Source organism: Pyricularia oryzae, chromosome 3 (assembly GCF_000002495.2).
Source record: "Pyricularia oryzae 70-15 chromosome 3, whole genome shotgun sequence".
Lineage (NCBI taxonomy): Eukaryota > Fungi > Ascomycota > Sordariomycetes > Magnaporthales > Pyriculariaceae > Pyricularia > Pyricularia oryzae.
In genome coordinates this window covers 1,382,626-1,395,202 of record NC_017849.1, presented here as the reverse complement: position 1 = coordinate 1,395,202, position 12,577 = coordinate 1,382,626, and the positions used below count along the sequence as shown (strand labels likewise).

Here is a 12,577-nt window from a genome sequence, read left to right as displayed (position 1 = left end):
CTACCGTGCGCAAGCAGTGTGAAGACTGAATTGCGACTGGCCATAACCGGTTCAATATTCTCGCTGGAGATGCTTCCTTCCATTATTGCGCTCTACGGCAGCGAATTGAATTTAACCACCAACAGTCCCTGCAAGCAGCGCGTCATATTGTTCCTGTTCGTGCTATTAAGTAGCCAAGGTAGTTGCAGGAGTGCCTGCCATCCTGTTCTGCTTGCCATGATCGGGGCCGTCGATATTCTCAGGTGAGCCCGCCCAGGTTTCGTCGGATTGCTACTCATATTTGGAATATGAGTAGAAGCATTTTGTTCGAGCATCGACAGCCGCTCGCCGTTCACTGCTAGATTCCATCCCACCGGGTATAACTTACGTTCTGGCGGCCTTCATAACGAGGACTTTCTCTAATATCAAGGAGTGAGTCAAAGTCTGAATCCTTTACTAACTCTGCCGCGGTGGCTGTCTCCATTATCTCTACCAACTGAGCCTACCTTGGGCGCCGAAATGGTGCGATGCCGACCCCTTCCTTTTGTGAGCAGCTCCACCTCATACATGATCTTTTACGAGACGTTTAAACACTGCTAGTTCTAGTCCTTTCCAACAAGGATACTGTACTCAAAGGTATTATGCGATCGCCAAGCTCTCGACGTCTTACCACAATGCCATCATGCAGCAACCTTTGATGCCCATGAAAAGCTTGCTCAGAACGCCTGAGCCCGCCATTTACATGGAACGAAGACAATCCAGAAAGCCCGAAGTTTCTCAGTGCCAGTCAACGCCATAGACATCGGAACCAACGAACCACAGCCAGCTTTCGGCCATAATGGCTAGCAATGACTCCTCTAAGCCCCAGTTTCATACGAGCGCGGACCTCGCTGCCAAGCACCTGTACTATCAAAAGTACCTGCACGGAATCGTGGGAGGGTGGAGGAGCTGTTGCTGAGACCCTTGATGCCGTTGGTGCTATGCTCGACCTGGCCACCAATTGGCGGTCAGGTTGTGTCTTCAGGGATGTCTCGCCCCATGGCTGGGAGATTGTTGCACGCTCGAGCGCTCATGAGCTACCATCTCCTGGCGAAGCCCCAGAAGCATTACATGTTGAGCATATGGCCGATCGGGGATGGGTAGGTTGGAGACACATGCTTGATCAAGTGTCTGTACAGTAACCGCCGGATCTCTGGCAAGAATATAGCCTTTGTGTTGGTGGTTGACTATCCGCAGCTATTGCGGGCACAACTACCAGCTAGCTAGCTACCTGCGCATCATGAGATATTCGTCATATCTGCCCGAGCGATAGAGTGCGGACCAAGCGCCATCTTCGGCCAGCTCAGCGAATAACCCTGCGGTAAGTTTGGGATGCCACCTGGGTTCTCGGCAAGCGCCCACTCCCTGAACCGCTGCCTGAGGGCCTCTGCCGACACGTCGATGATGGCCGGTTCCTCGACAAAAATCCATTTGAGCCTGTCGGCAATCTCGGGCGCGTCCGAAAAGGAGATGGACTCGTGGGTATTGTCCTCGGTCAAGACCTTCAGCAAATCCCACGCGCTGTAGAATACGGCTGAGGGGCAGCCGCACCGGTAGATAACCCAGGCTCATTTAGCATTCTTGCTGCTGCTGAGATGCAGCCTCGACTGGATTGTCTTTCGGCGGAGACGCCACGCCACCGCGGTGCCCGCTGAGGGCTGGGCAGGACAGAAATGGACGACATGAGGCGTTGCTTGATGGAACATGCTGAGGGTGCTGGCCAGAGGTGAACTTCGGGGAAAGAGGGGCGAGGAGATGAATGCAACTCCCTTGGCAATCGGTGATGGGGCTGCGTGACCAAAGTGCTAAGGAGGTCATGTCTTCGGATTGTATAAAATGATTGCATATTTCGCTGCAGTTGCTAGGCCCGGGGGCTCAAGGTAAACGAAGGGGAAAGGGCAGGAGAAAGGAAATGGATAGGTGGGGCGAAACGTGGATTTCATCGACCGCAATATCAGTGTTTGTCCGCTGCCTGTGGCGAAAAACCCTTGTCAAGTGCTTCCAGCTTCTTCAACCAGTGCGCAGGCATCTATAACGGCGATGAGAATATGATGAGTGCGGAAAACAGTCTGTAGCATAACTTCAAGGTGGTCCCTTTGTTAAATACAAGGTGTGAGTTGGCACTACTCATCTTCCTGAGGCAACATCTGTGTTGGCATACCATCTACATGCTTTAGCCTTACTGTCACTTGCCTGCTTTTATCACTTGCCAAAATCGTGAACCTCGCGACAGCATCACACTTCGATGTGCGCATGGGCCTGTGGTCACTGCTCTGGTTCTTCGCATAGGGGCATCGATCGGACCGGATCCCGTGGGACATCACGGCCTACATGGGGCGCGGCCAGCTTGTGGATCAAAACCTAACAAGCTTCTCGCGGGTGCAATACGTACTACGTCTCCGGGGTCGGCAACCTGGTTCCCGTCACTATATATGCTCAACCTACAGGAGGAGGCGAACCTCTAGGGCAAGGGGTCCCAGCCGCGGCCTTGGTGGCCCTACCCGTAGTCTTGCCATGATAAAGACTGCCGGATATGAGGCGCCTGAAGATGTGGACGGTGAACGGGCTTTTTGAAGTTTCTGTCCGCCGGTGTATAGATGATCGCGGCGAAAGGCGGTGCAGGGGGGTCAAAGAAGGGGGCAGGCGGAACAATTATTGGTGGAGAGGCGGAGTCGTATTTAGATTCGATTGACTGGTTTGGCAGTGGCAGTGGAGTCTGGTGCATTTGGGTGTACTTTGTGATTAATTTTGTGCTAATTTTGCTGTCTTCAGCCTGACTGATCTGCTGCTGACGTCCATACCTTGCAGGACCGACATGGATGCTCTCTGATGGATACCTACCAAGAGTAGATGTTTAATGTATAGTAATGCCAAGTGACAGGCTATTTTTTGGACGAGTGTCTCTAGTAAGTATATATAAAACTACACATGTACCCAGTTAACACATTCAAGTAACCCTTCGACTTCCTTTACTATCGGTACCTGCTACAAGAAGCTCCAAGCCGAATCGCCCCATTCACCATAGTTTACTCTGAAGGATTTCGATCTGCCCCCAACTCTCCCAAATAACTGCCTATGAGCGGCACTCCATAGCCGCTAAGCCCCATTCTGGCTTACCCGCCAAGATATCTGCCAAGCCGGCTGATCCACCAAACGCGGGCAATGCCCATTCAGTCCCCAAGCTTTTTTTGCCGTAATCAAAGACGCAAAAACAGCATCTCGCCGTGCTCGACAGGCGTGCGTTCGAGTTGGTAAAATTCTCTGGTGGGGACTTGAAATGACCTGATCTTGACAGGCTTGAACTTGCCGACCCTGGTCCGCCACTCGCGGTCTGGCTCATTTAGGACGCAGCAGGACAATTGATTATTTCTGCTTACCCTCCTGCCTTGCTCTGCATTCAATTCAAGTTCAAGTTGATGCGTATTTTCGTAATCGATCCCTCGAGGACCAAGACGCCGAGCAGCCACCAAACTAAAAGTGTTATACAGTGGAGGAGACAATCCCGGAAGAAGCGCAAACCAACCGGTTTTTACGTTGTACAGTGAATACGAAAAGGGACAGAATAGTGCGGAACTGAGAAGCATTACGTACATTTCTTAGCAGCGACGGCAACCAGAACCAACCAGACAGGTCTCGGGAAGGACCTGCATCCCTCCGAAAAAGATTCAACCGACCACCCGCTTAGGCTCCTCGGACTCGGCGTCAATACAACACCTCAAACAAAACAAGAAATTCGAGCCCTCGGACCGAGACAGCTTGACAGAACCGATAAACCATGTCGAGTGCTGTAATCAGTGACGGTTTCGACAATTGGTTCTTCACAACCAACAAGACGCAGAACCAATGCCCGTCCGTCAGCGCCAAATGCATTCCGCCCAAGGCCTGCTCTAGGGACCCCAGCACCGGCCAGTCGTTCTGCTGCGACACGGGCCTCAGGACGGTGTGCTGGCGGGGTGCTACGACGTGCAAGACGGATGGTACGACCTTGTCGTGCGGATCGGGGTCAAACAGTTGGTGCTGTTTAGCAGGGTCGTGAGTTTTTTTTCTTCTTGTCTTTCTTCCTGCTCACCTCTTTATTCCATCTCAGTCGTGACTCTATCAAATGTGCAAAACTTGTTACGACTGCAGAAGATTTTAGGCACAAATACTAACGAGACATAAATTCTTGTCCCTCAGTGAGAAATGCACGGAACGATCGGGTCAAACCGGCATCTGCTGGAGCACCCTCCAGAACACCCTTAAACAGATCAGCGTGCCGGACCTCGAAGTAGCATTCTCGTCGCTCAGCAGCGCCCAGCCGGCCGCTTCGACGCTGCCATTCACGCCCTCGAGACTGATAGCGGCGACAATGTCGGGGTCTCCCGACAGTAGCGCGACGGCAACCGGCGATGATGGCCCGGCGGCGGTGACAAACGTGCCTGGTTCGCCCTCGGGCACCTCTTCGTCCGCGTCCGACGCCGCCGGCAGCGGCAGCGGGGGCCTGGCGCCAGGCGCGATAGCGGGCATGGTCGTCGGCCTGGTCCTGGGCCTTGCCGTCATTGCGGTCTCGGGGTTTCTGATCTGGAGGTGCATCAAGAGGAGGGAAGCGAGGGCGGCAGGAGGCGGGGTGGGACACCCGACGACGACAGGCGAGCTGGACGGCACGCCGTCGTCTTCGCCGGAGCTCCTCAAGTCGTCGGCCCAGTCGACCCACCAGCCGTATGGCTATCACCAGGTCGCGGGTGCCCATGGCGGCGACGGCGGCGGTGCGACGGAGATGGAAGGCAGCCCCGGTGCGGCGCAGAGCGCAGAGCTGCATCAGGACAAGGGCTTCTACGCGCCGTCGGAGTTGGATGCGTCGTCGGGTGCGCACGAGACGGTCAATGAGTTGCCGGGGGATTGGCGCGTTCGCGATAGACATGGCGAGAAGACTCTGTCGACGCCCATGCTGCGCTGAGTGTGCGTGTCTTGGTCTTTTTCATATCGTTTTGGTTCATAATATACAATATACCCGGAATCTGCAAAATCTTATTGTGAACAATGCAATCAGTGCTGAGGCTTGTTCCTTCCGACGTGCCGGCTTAGTTGCTGTGGCAGGGTACCTGGTAAGGAGGTATGTACCTGCAAGGAAGTTTTGGGGCGGCGCTCCAGCGGCCACTCGTACCCAACAGCCCCGCTTAGGTTACCTACCTACCTACCTAGGTACTTAGAGAAAAGGCCCCAAGCCTTCGGCAGCTTACTGCACCCAAGCCACTGCCCCGAGTACGACGGCAGTTTCTTTGACCCAGACAAGAAATTAAGGAGAGCATCAGTTCATTTTGGCCGTCATGACGGCTGTCAGGTTGTTGACTGCCAAGTCAAACACTGAAAGAACATAGCACAGGCTCATGCAACGTTCAGAAAAATCGTTATCGAAACTCAATGCTGAGGCCGGCAGTAAGCATCAGTCTGTAGTACGCGTGCGACGAACCAGTCGACAACCAGCCGCTAGTGCATGTGCCCTTGCATTGTGCAGCGCGTGCATTGAGCATACGTTCAAAATACCGGTCCAAAGTATTTCTAGGTCTAGAAATAGTCTAGGCCTAGAAAGTTATTAAGCTGAGACTGATATGGCGCTGGAGATTGTTTACCTTGACCTGACTTTTGTAGGCGTCCCTTTCCATTTGTACGTGCACAGACGCTACCGTAGACCCGGACTTGGGTAAGGTATAGATCTAGAACTAGATCTAAATCTAGTCTAGAGGGTCACAAGCTTTTTTCGTGAAAAAAAAACCGAAAGAAGTAAACATCTACTCCGGAAACAGTTGCAAGATTCGAGTCCATCAAGGAGTCGTTGATTTTATGTCGCACACCTCGTGGCCAGAAATATGGGACGAACCATGCCATGGCCGCGGGCGGTTACTCCACCCATCATCCCGAGGCGCTGGCGCAGCACCCACAGCGGAGTAAGCAGGCAGCCCCAGAGGGTTTCGAACACAGCGCATTGACTCGCCAGGCAATCCAGGGCTTACTACTGACGGATTTTGAATGCTGTTTCTTTCTTGTTTTCCTCCTGACGCGACACTGTTGACGCAGCCCACACACATCGACACTAAATTCCATTGCCCCGCGGTCAAAGATCAAGATTCAACGCCGCCTGCCGACCGCCACCAGAAAAACTCGGCTCGTAGCTGAGCTCGTTATGGCGCGTACTCATCCTTTTTGCTGTAGTCAGTCAATTCTCTTTGCGGGAGCTTGGCGTCCCAATCTGATGTCACCCCCAAGTGTCAAACAAGCCACCGCCGGCATCTCATCCGCTCTCTTTCCGTACACATTCAAAGCCTCGTTTGCATACTGCTCACGGCCGACTAAGCAAGTGCTTGCTGCCTTCGCATGTTCCCCTACTTTTCATCATCAGCCCAGGTTGCCCAGATTAAGCGAGGGTGGGTCTGATATAAGTCAACCTTGTTCCCGCCAACAAGTGCCGTTATGTTGGGTTTGATCATTTTTCTTGGTTTCTATCCTAGTCGGACAGAAACATTACCTACCTGCCTTTTTTCGAGGAGCTGTGGGCTCTTCCATATACATGAAGTTTGTATCTTGATCCATCACATCTACGCGCTATACCGTTACATAGTAGGTAACTCGCATCACGAACCTCACCTGCGGACATCCCAAACACCATCTCTCCCTCGTGGAGGAAGAGATCAAATTCTATTTCTATACACATACATCTGCCATGCGATCAAGCATTGCAACCTTGGCACTGTCGTCGTCGCTGCTCTTTGCGGCGACGACGGCGCGGGACATACCAGAAAACATCAAGAAGCTGCGAGAGTCCATAATCGCTAGAGGAGACTGCGAGAAGAAGCTTGCCAGCGGCTTTCGCAGCGTCTCCACAGATGAAAAGAGTATGTATATTTCTTTTTTCTCACTTGGCGATCAGAAAACAATCACCTTCCCCTTCCTCTCTTCGTCATATCTGCTAACCACTCTGGCATCTCCAATGATACAGCTGGCTCATATTGTGGAGACTTGCTCGACTCGGCAGGCGTTATCTACCAGCAAATGCCTGGCGGCCAGCTGAGCGACATGGATATTGACTGCGACGGCCAGCAGGCCGGGCGCCAGAAGGATGACGGCCGTTGTTCCAAGAGCAAGGATACGCAGGCCCAGACGTCGTTCGCTGACGTCCTCACGGGCTACAACGTCGGCGTCAAGGACCTGAACCCGTTTGTGCACTCGTACGTCGTCTTTGGCAACGAGGGGAAGCCCGGCTGGCCCGAGTTTAGACCTAACAGTGTCACCGCTAAAAATGGGAAGAAGGTCGAGCCGCTTAGCGTCATGGCTGTCGTTTGCGGCGACAAGATGGTATGTGCCCCTTTTGATAAAAGATCATCACAATACCTCGTATATGTATGATGTGCTGACTTTGAGTTGGACAACAAACAGTTCTACGGTGTATGGGGCGACGAAAACGGCCCTGATGGCGATCATCCCATGATGGGCGAGGCAGGCATCGGTCTGGCCACTGCCTGCTACGGCGCGTCCGACGTTAACGGCGACAACGGCCACAGCGAGAACGATGTGCTGTATCTCGCATTCACCGGAGAGGATGCCGTTCCGGGCGCAAACGGCGCCAAGTGGGACGCCAGCTCGTTTGAAGATTTCGAGTCCAGCCTGCACGCCATCGGCGACTCGCTCGTCCAGAGGATTGACGGATCTATCCCGGGGAAGTCGGTTAGCAAGAGGAGCGTGCAGCATGAATACCCAACAGAAGAGGTCCGCCGCAGTCGCCCTGCACGGATGCTCCGCCGTAATAACCCCGAAAACCCCGCCGAGGACAAGCCTACGTATGTCGAGCATGAGGCCCCCGTCCCGGCCGAGGCTAACACGGGAGCAACGGGCCCGACAGTGGAGCATGCCAAGGAAGAGGAGAGGGACAGTCTCAAGATGGAGACGAGCGGTGGAACGAAGGACAATGGCGACATGGGGGAAAAGCCAAAAGATCCTCCCAAGGACGACAAGCCAAAAGATCCCCCCAAGGATGACAAGCCCAAAGATCCACCCAAAGATGACAAGCCCAAAGATCCACCCAAAGATGACAAGCCCAAAGATCCACCCAAAGACGACAAGCCCAAAGATCCACCCAAAGACGACAAGCCCAAAGATCCACCCAAAGATGACAAGCCCAAAGATCCACCCAAAGACGACAAGCCCAAAGATCCACCCAAGGACGACAAGCCCAAAGATCCCCCCAAGGCAGAGCCTCAAAAGCCCGGACCCGACGGCAGCATGGACAGTCTGAAGATGGATACAGGGCCGGGCGTTAAGGACAACGGCGATATGGGCGAAAAGAAAGCAGATGATAAAAAACCTGACGACAAGAAGCCTGACGACAAGAAGCCTGACGACAAGAAGCCTGACGACAAGAAGCCTGACGACAAGAAGCCTGACGACAAGAAGGCCGACAACAATGACAAGCCAAAACTGAGTCCACAAGGCTTCGAGATCATCGATCCAATGGCGAAAGACTACAATCTATGGGACAAGGGCCTTGAAGGGGACGGCAAGCCAGACGATAAGAAGCCTGATGACAAGAAGCCTGATGACAAGAAGCCTGATGACAAGAAGCCTGATGACAAGAAGCCAGACGACAAGAAACCAGATGATAAAAAGCCAGAAGACAAGGGCAAACCCAAGATGAGCCCACAGGGCTTTGAGATTATTGATCCTATGGCAAAGGACTACAACAGGTGGGATAAGGGCCTCGAAGGCGACGGAAAGCCAGATGCAAAGCCGGACCAGCCGCCCAAAAAGGACGAGCCCAAAAAGGACGAGCCCAAAAAAGATGAGCCTAAAAAGGATGAGCCAAAGAAGGATGAGCCCAAGAAGGAAGAGCCACCAAAGAAGAGCCCTCAGGGTTTTGACATTATCGATCCGATGGCCAAGGACTATAACAAATGGGACAAGGGTTTTGAGGGAGATGGCAAGCCTGCGGCTAAACCCGAGGCCAAACCTGAAGCCAAACCTGAGCAAAAACCCGAGGCCAAACCCGAGGCCAAACCCGAACAAAAACCTGAAGCCAAACCTGAGCAAAAACCCGAGGCCAAACCCGAGGCCAAACCCGAGGCCAAACCCGAACAAAAACCTGAAGCCAAACCTGAGCAAAAACCCGAGGCTAAACCCGAGGCCAAGCCTGAAAAAAAGCCCGAGCCGCCCAAGGACGATAAGAAAGAGGCGGAAAAGAAGAATGAGCTCAAACAGAGCAAGCTGCCCGTCACCAAGCGGCCAGAAGTCGAAGGGTTCATGAAATAGGTGGACACTTTGCTTACCTACTTCCCATTCGAGCGTTGATACACCTTGAGTTTTATCTTATTTTTTTTTCTATTAGTTTGTTTTGGTTCTGTTTTGTTTATTTGCGGTTTTCAGTTTACTCGGAGTTATTCGCTCGGAGTTACACTAGGTCTGCATATAGAGGTCATGACGGGATGAGCATTAGGCATCTGCATTTTTCGGCGCTTTTGGGTCTTGTTTATTCTTAGTACATATTTGAAGTTACAAAATTGATACAGACTAAATACTTATTCTGTTTGACTTTGGTCTGGCTGTGGTCTACTAAATACCTAATCCTTGTAGCTCGTCTCTCCACCTGTCCGCGTGATCGTATCCCGTACCTTTCTTGGCTCTGACCGCAACAACTCGCTGCCAATTCTTGATACGTACTCGAGAACCCCAAGCCAGTCACCAATTCCACCAGTAAAATCGACAATGCACCGTGACGCTCTCTCCCTGCATGTTTTCTGCGCCAAGCGACGCATTTTTGGCAGTGTTTACTCATGTCCGCTAGACAACGTCGACCGTCGATTCGCCAAAGCAGTACCTACGACGCAAGTGAGTTGTGACGGTCGGTCGCCTGTCATCAAGTCTTTGGCTCCCTCCCTACCAAGCTACCGTACATAATGACCCCCAAAGAAAATACAACATGATTGGCTGTAGATGAGGGTTAGGTGTGCATGCCGCCATGTGCCTCCCTGGGTCGATTGGACGGCTTCGGTCACCATGGACCCTGGCCTGTCCATTGACAGCTCACTCAAAGCTGTCTCTGTGTATGACATGCATGCATGGATGCAGTATACATGGTTGTGTGGTTCGTGCCAAGACTCAATAGACAAGAAGCAAAAAAAGTACGGGCAGGTAGATCATCCCCTACTCCGTCTTGTCCGTATATCTTGTTTTGTGAGTTGTCATCAGCGGGCGCCAGACCCGAGATGGGTTTTTGTTTGAGGCCAAAGAGGAATTATGATGTGCTGGTTTGGTTTATGTTTTGATCGTTCTGTCAATTGGGCTCCAGTTGTGAATTAAACCTGCCTGGAGTGAAGCCCAAACCTGCAGGATCGAGTAAGGGGAAATGGAAGAGATGAAGAGCTACGCGCCGCGCAGAGAAAATTCGGTGATTGACCGGCTATGGAAGCGGGGTTCTCATGCATGTTTCTCATCTTTTTTCGGTACCATCTCTCCAAACATTTCAACTGCCAGCACAGCCAAGTCCCATTCTATTATAATTTGCGTAAATTGTGGGCGTTTTGATGCCCAACTGGGGTTTTGTTTACTTCCTCCATACCGCTATTTTGCTGGCATAGCTCCGACACTGATGCCATATAAATTCCAAGGTAGAGTTCCGCAGTCGTCAAATCGCATGGCACGTCGACGACGGCGACGGGTAAATTGATTGTGACTTGCAGGGGCAACCTCAAACCCGGATTATGACTGACCTACACCACTATCACTGTAGCTGCGCTGCAACCATGAGGTGCTGACAGCCTCGACGACCACTCACAAGACAGACACCACCACCATCACCTTCGCTACGATTTTCTTCCCTCCTCCTATGTCGGCCCACTGAGGCTCAAACCAGTCCAGGTTATGCTGCAGCAGATGGCCCCGCCCAAACGAAAGTGTTCTTCGGTTCCCCTGCGTGTTTGCACTTTTTTTTTCCGAACCCTGAAGTGCTTTATTTTGTGCACTTGGAACATTTGGGGTCCTCGTTTGCATCTTCTGAGATACTTCAAAAGTTGGGTTGCGTTCGATAGCGAATCTGACGGTTCGAGGTTCGGCTATTTCCTCAAATGAGATCGCCAAGCGCACGTCGCAAACCCAACAGAGCAAAACATCGACATTAGCAGCAGCAGTACCAACAAAAGGCAGTACTTACAGCAAAGACAAGACCTCGCTGTCACTCTCTGAGCCACCGCCACAATCTCCCTCGCAACTACACGTTATAGTGCAAATCAAGATTTCATATTCTTTTTCTCATACTTAAATATATAAAGCTCAACCCCCGACGAAGACAAAAATGTTACCCGACAACCCCGGCGACCTGCCGACGCCTCCTGCACCAACCCTGCAAATCCGGCGCCCGCAGGCCCGCGTCGTTACACAGACCATCGAGCGCGCCGCAACCACGTACACGACGCACGTCACCCTGGGCCTCGGCGACGGGGGCGAAACACCCGCCCCTGCTCCTCCGGCTCCGGCAGCACCGCCCGCGGGCACCGTCAACTCGGCGCCGGGCTACAACTACATTGGCGCCATCGTCGGCTCCGTGGTGGCGTTTGTGTTTTTGCTCCTGCTGCTGTGGTGCTGCATCTGCAAGCCGCGCATGCTGCGCCGCCAGAGGCAGCTGGCCGCCGCCAGGGATGGATACTCGTCGGGGTACGACAGCGAAGGGTCTTTGAGCAGCGGTGGCCCCGCGCAGCCGCGGCCGAGGCCCAGGCCTCGCGTCCCGCCCATGCCGGTGCTGAATCCGCCGCCCGTGCGGATCAAGCCCATGAGGCATACGGGCTGGACGCACTCCGCCCACCCGCAGATCCGTGGGGTGAGGGCGTTTCCGTGAGAGGATGTCTTTCGATCCCTGACTTTTACTGGTCCTTGATCGGGGAAGTCATTGGTTCTATGCGATTTTCACGAATATATCACGACTTGTACGTTCTCATGTCATTGTTGAGCGAGCGTCGCTGGTGAAGTTTTCTTGTCTTTCATCTATGCAGTTACTTGTTTCCTTTGATACCCAGGGTAGGGCGGCACTGTTAATCCTGTTCTCTTTATCTAAATTCTCCGTCTTCATTCCATGCAGGGAGTTTCAAGTACAGTTTGGAAAGATGAAACCTTGATATACTATGGTAGCTCAACCTTTGCGGAATTTATGCACCCCTCCTCAAGAGTCGTATCGGTTTCATCCAGTGAATATGGTCCGTGGGAGCACTTGACAGCAGACATCCCTTTCTTTTCCCCAGACTTCCCCAGATCTACTGGTTCCAACAGACCTGGTATTGCTCCAAACATGAAACGGTTGAAATCAGCCGTACTTCGTATTTAGCTATGCTTATTTCATACCTGGATAGCTGTGTGAACGACTGACTCTTTGGTCCTGGCTGAAGAACCTCTCTTTTGCAATTTGAGGTACTGCAAGTATGCTCATGAAGTATTAAACTCAGGAAAAGCGTATACTTTTCCCCTCTTCGCTCTATTTTTGGAGTAGAAGAATGCAAGCCGGTGTCTCCCTTGGTTGTCTCAGAGAAACTAAGCTCATAGCAAAAAT

General features: G+C 52.6%; 4 protein-coding genes across 4 annotated transcripts; 3 read left to right on the top strand and 1 right to left on the bottom strand.

Moving 5' to 3' along the window:
- Positions 1–165: 165 nt before the first annotated feature.
- On the bottom strand, positions 166–2,339 carry MGG_15216 (uncharacterized protein; the record flags this gene model as incomplete). The annotated part of the gene is made up of 6 exons (XM_003711544.1): positions 166–270; positions 441–551; positions 797–1,021; positions 1,090–1,136; positions 1,301–1,552; positions 2,180–2,339. The coding sequence occupies 6 exons, from the start codon at positions 2,337–2,339 to the stop codon at positions 166–168; spliced, it is 900 nt and encodes a 299-aa protein (XP_003711592.1).
- A 1,013-nt stretch (positions 2,340–3,352) lies between these two features.
- Positions 3,353–5,129, top strand: MGG_07657 (uncharacterized protein). The gene is made up of 2 exons (XM_003711543.1): positions 3,353–4,050; positions 4,195–5,129. Exons 1-2 carry the CDS (start codon positions 3,794–3,796, stop codon positions 4,952–4,954), a joined length of 1,017 nt encoding a protein of 338 aa, XP_003711591.1. The 5' UTR covers positions 3,353–3,793; the 3' UTR covers positions 4,955–5,129.
- Positions 5,130–6,028: 899 nt separating this feature from the next.
- On the top strand, positions 6,029–9,600 carry MGG_07656 (chitosanase). Its single transcript, XM_003711542.1, has 3 exons — positions 6,029–6,887; positions 6,992–7,347; positions 7,429–9,600. Exons 1-3 carry the CDS (start codon positions 6,716–6,718, stop codon positions 9,292–9,294), a joined length of 2,394 nt encoding a protein of 797 aa, XP_003711590.1. The 5' UTR covers positions 6,029–6,715; the 3' UTR covers positions 9,295–9,600.
- Positions 9,601–10,491: 891 nt separating this feature from the next.
- Positions 10,492–12,219, top strand: MGG_07655 (uncharacterized protein). The gene has a single exon (XM_003711541.1). The coding sequence runs from the start codon at positions 11,333–11,335 to the stop codon at positions 11,870–11,872; it is 540 nt and encodes a 179-aa protein (XP_003711589.1). The 5' UTR covers positions 10,492–11,332; the 3' UTR covers positions 11,873–12,219.
- Positions 12,220–12,577: the final 358 nt, after the last annotated feature.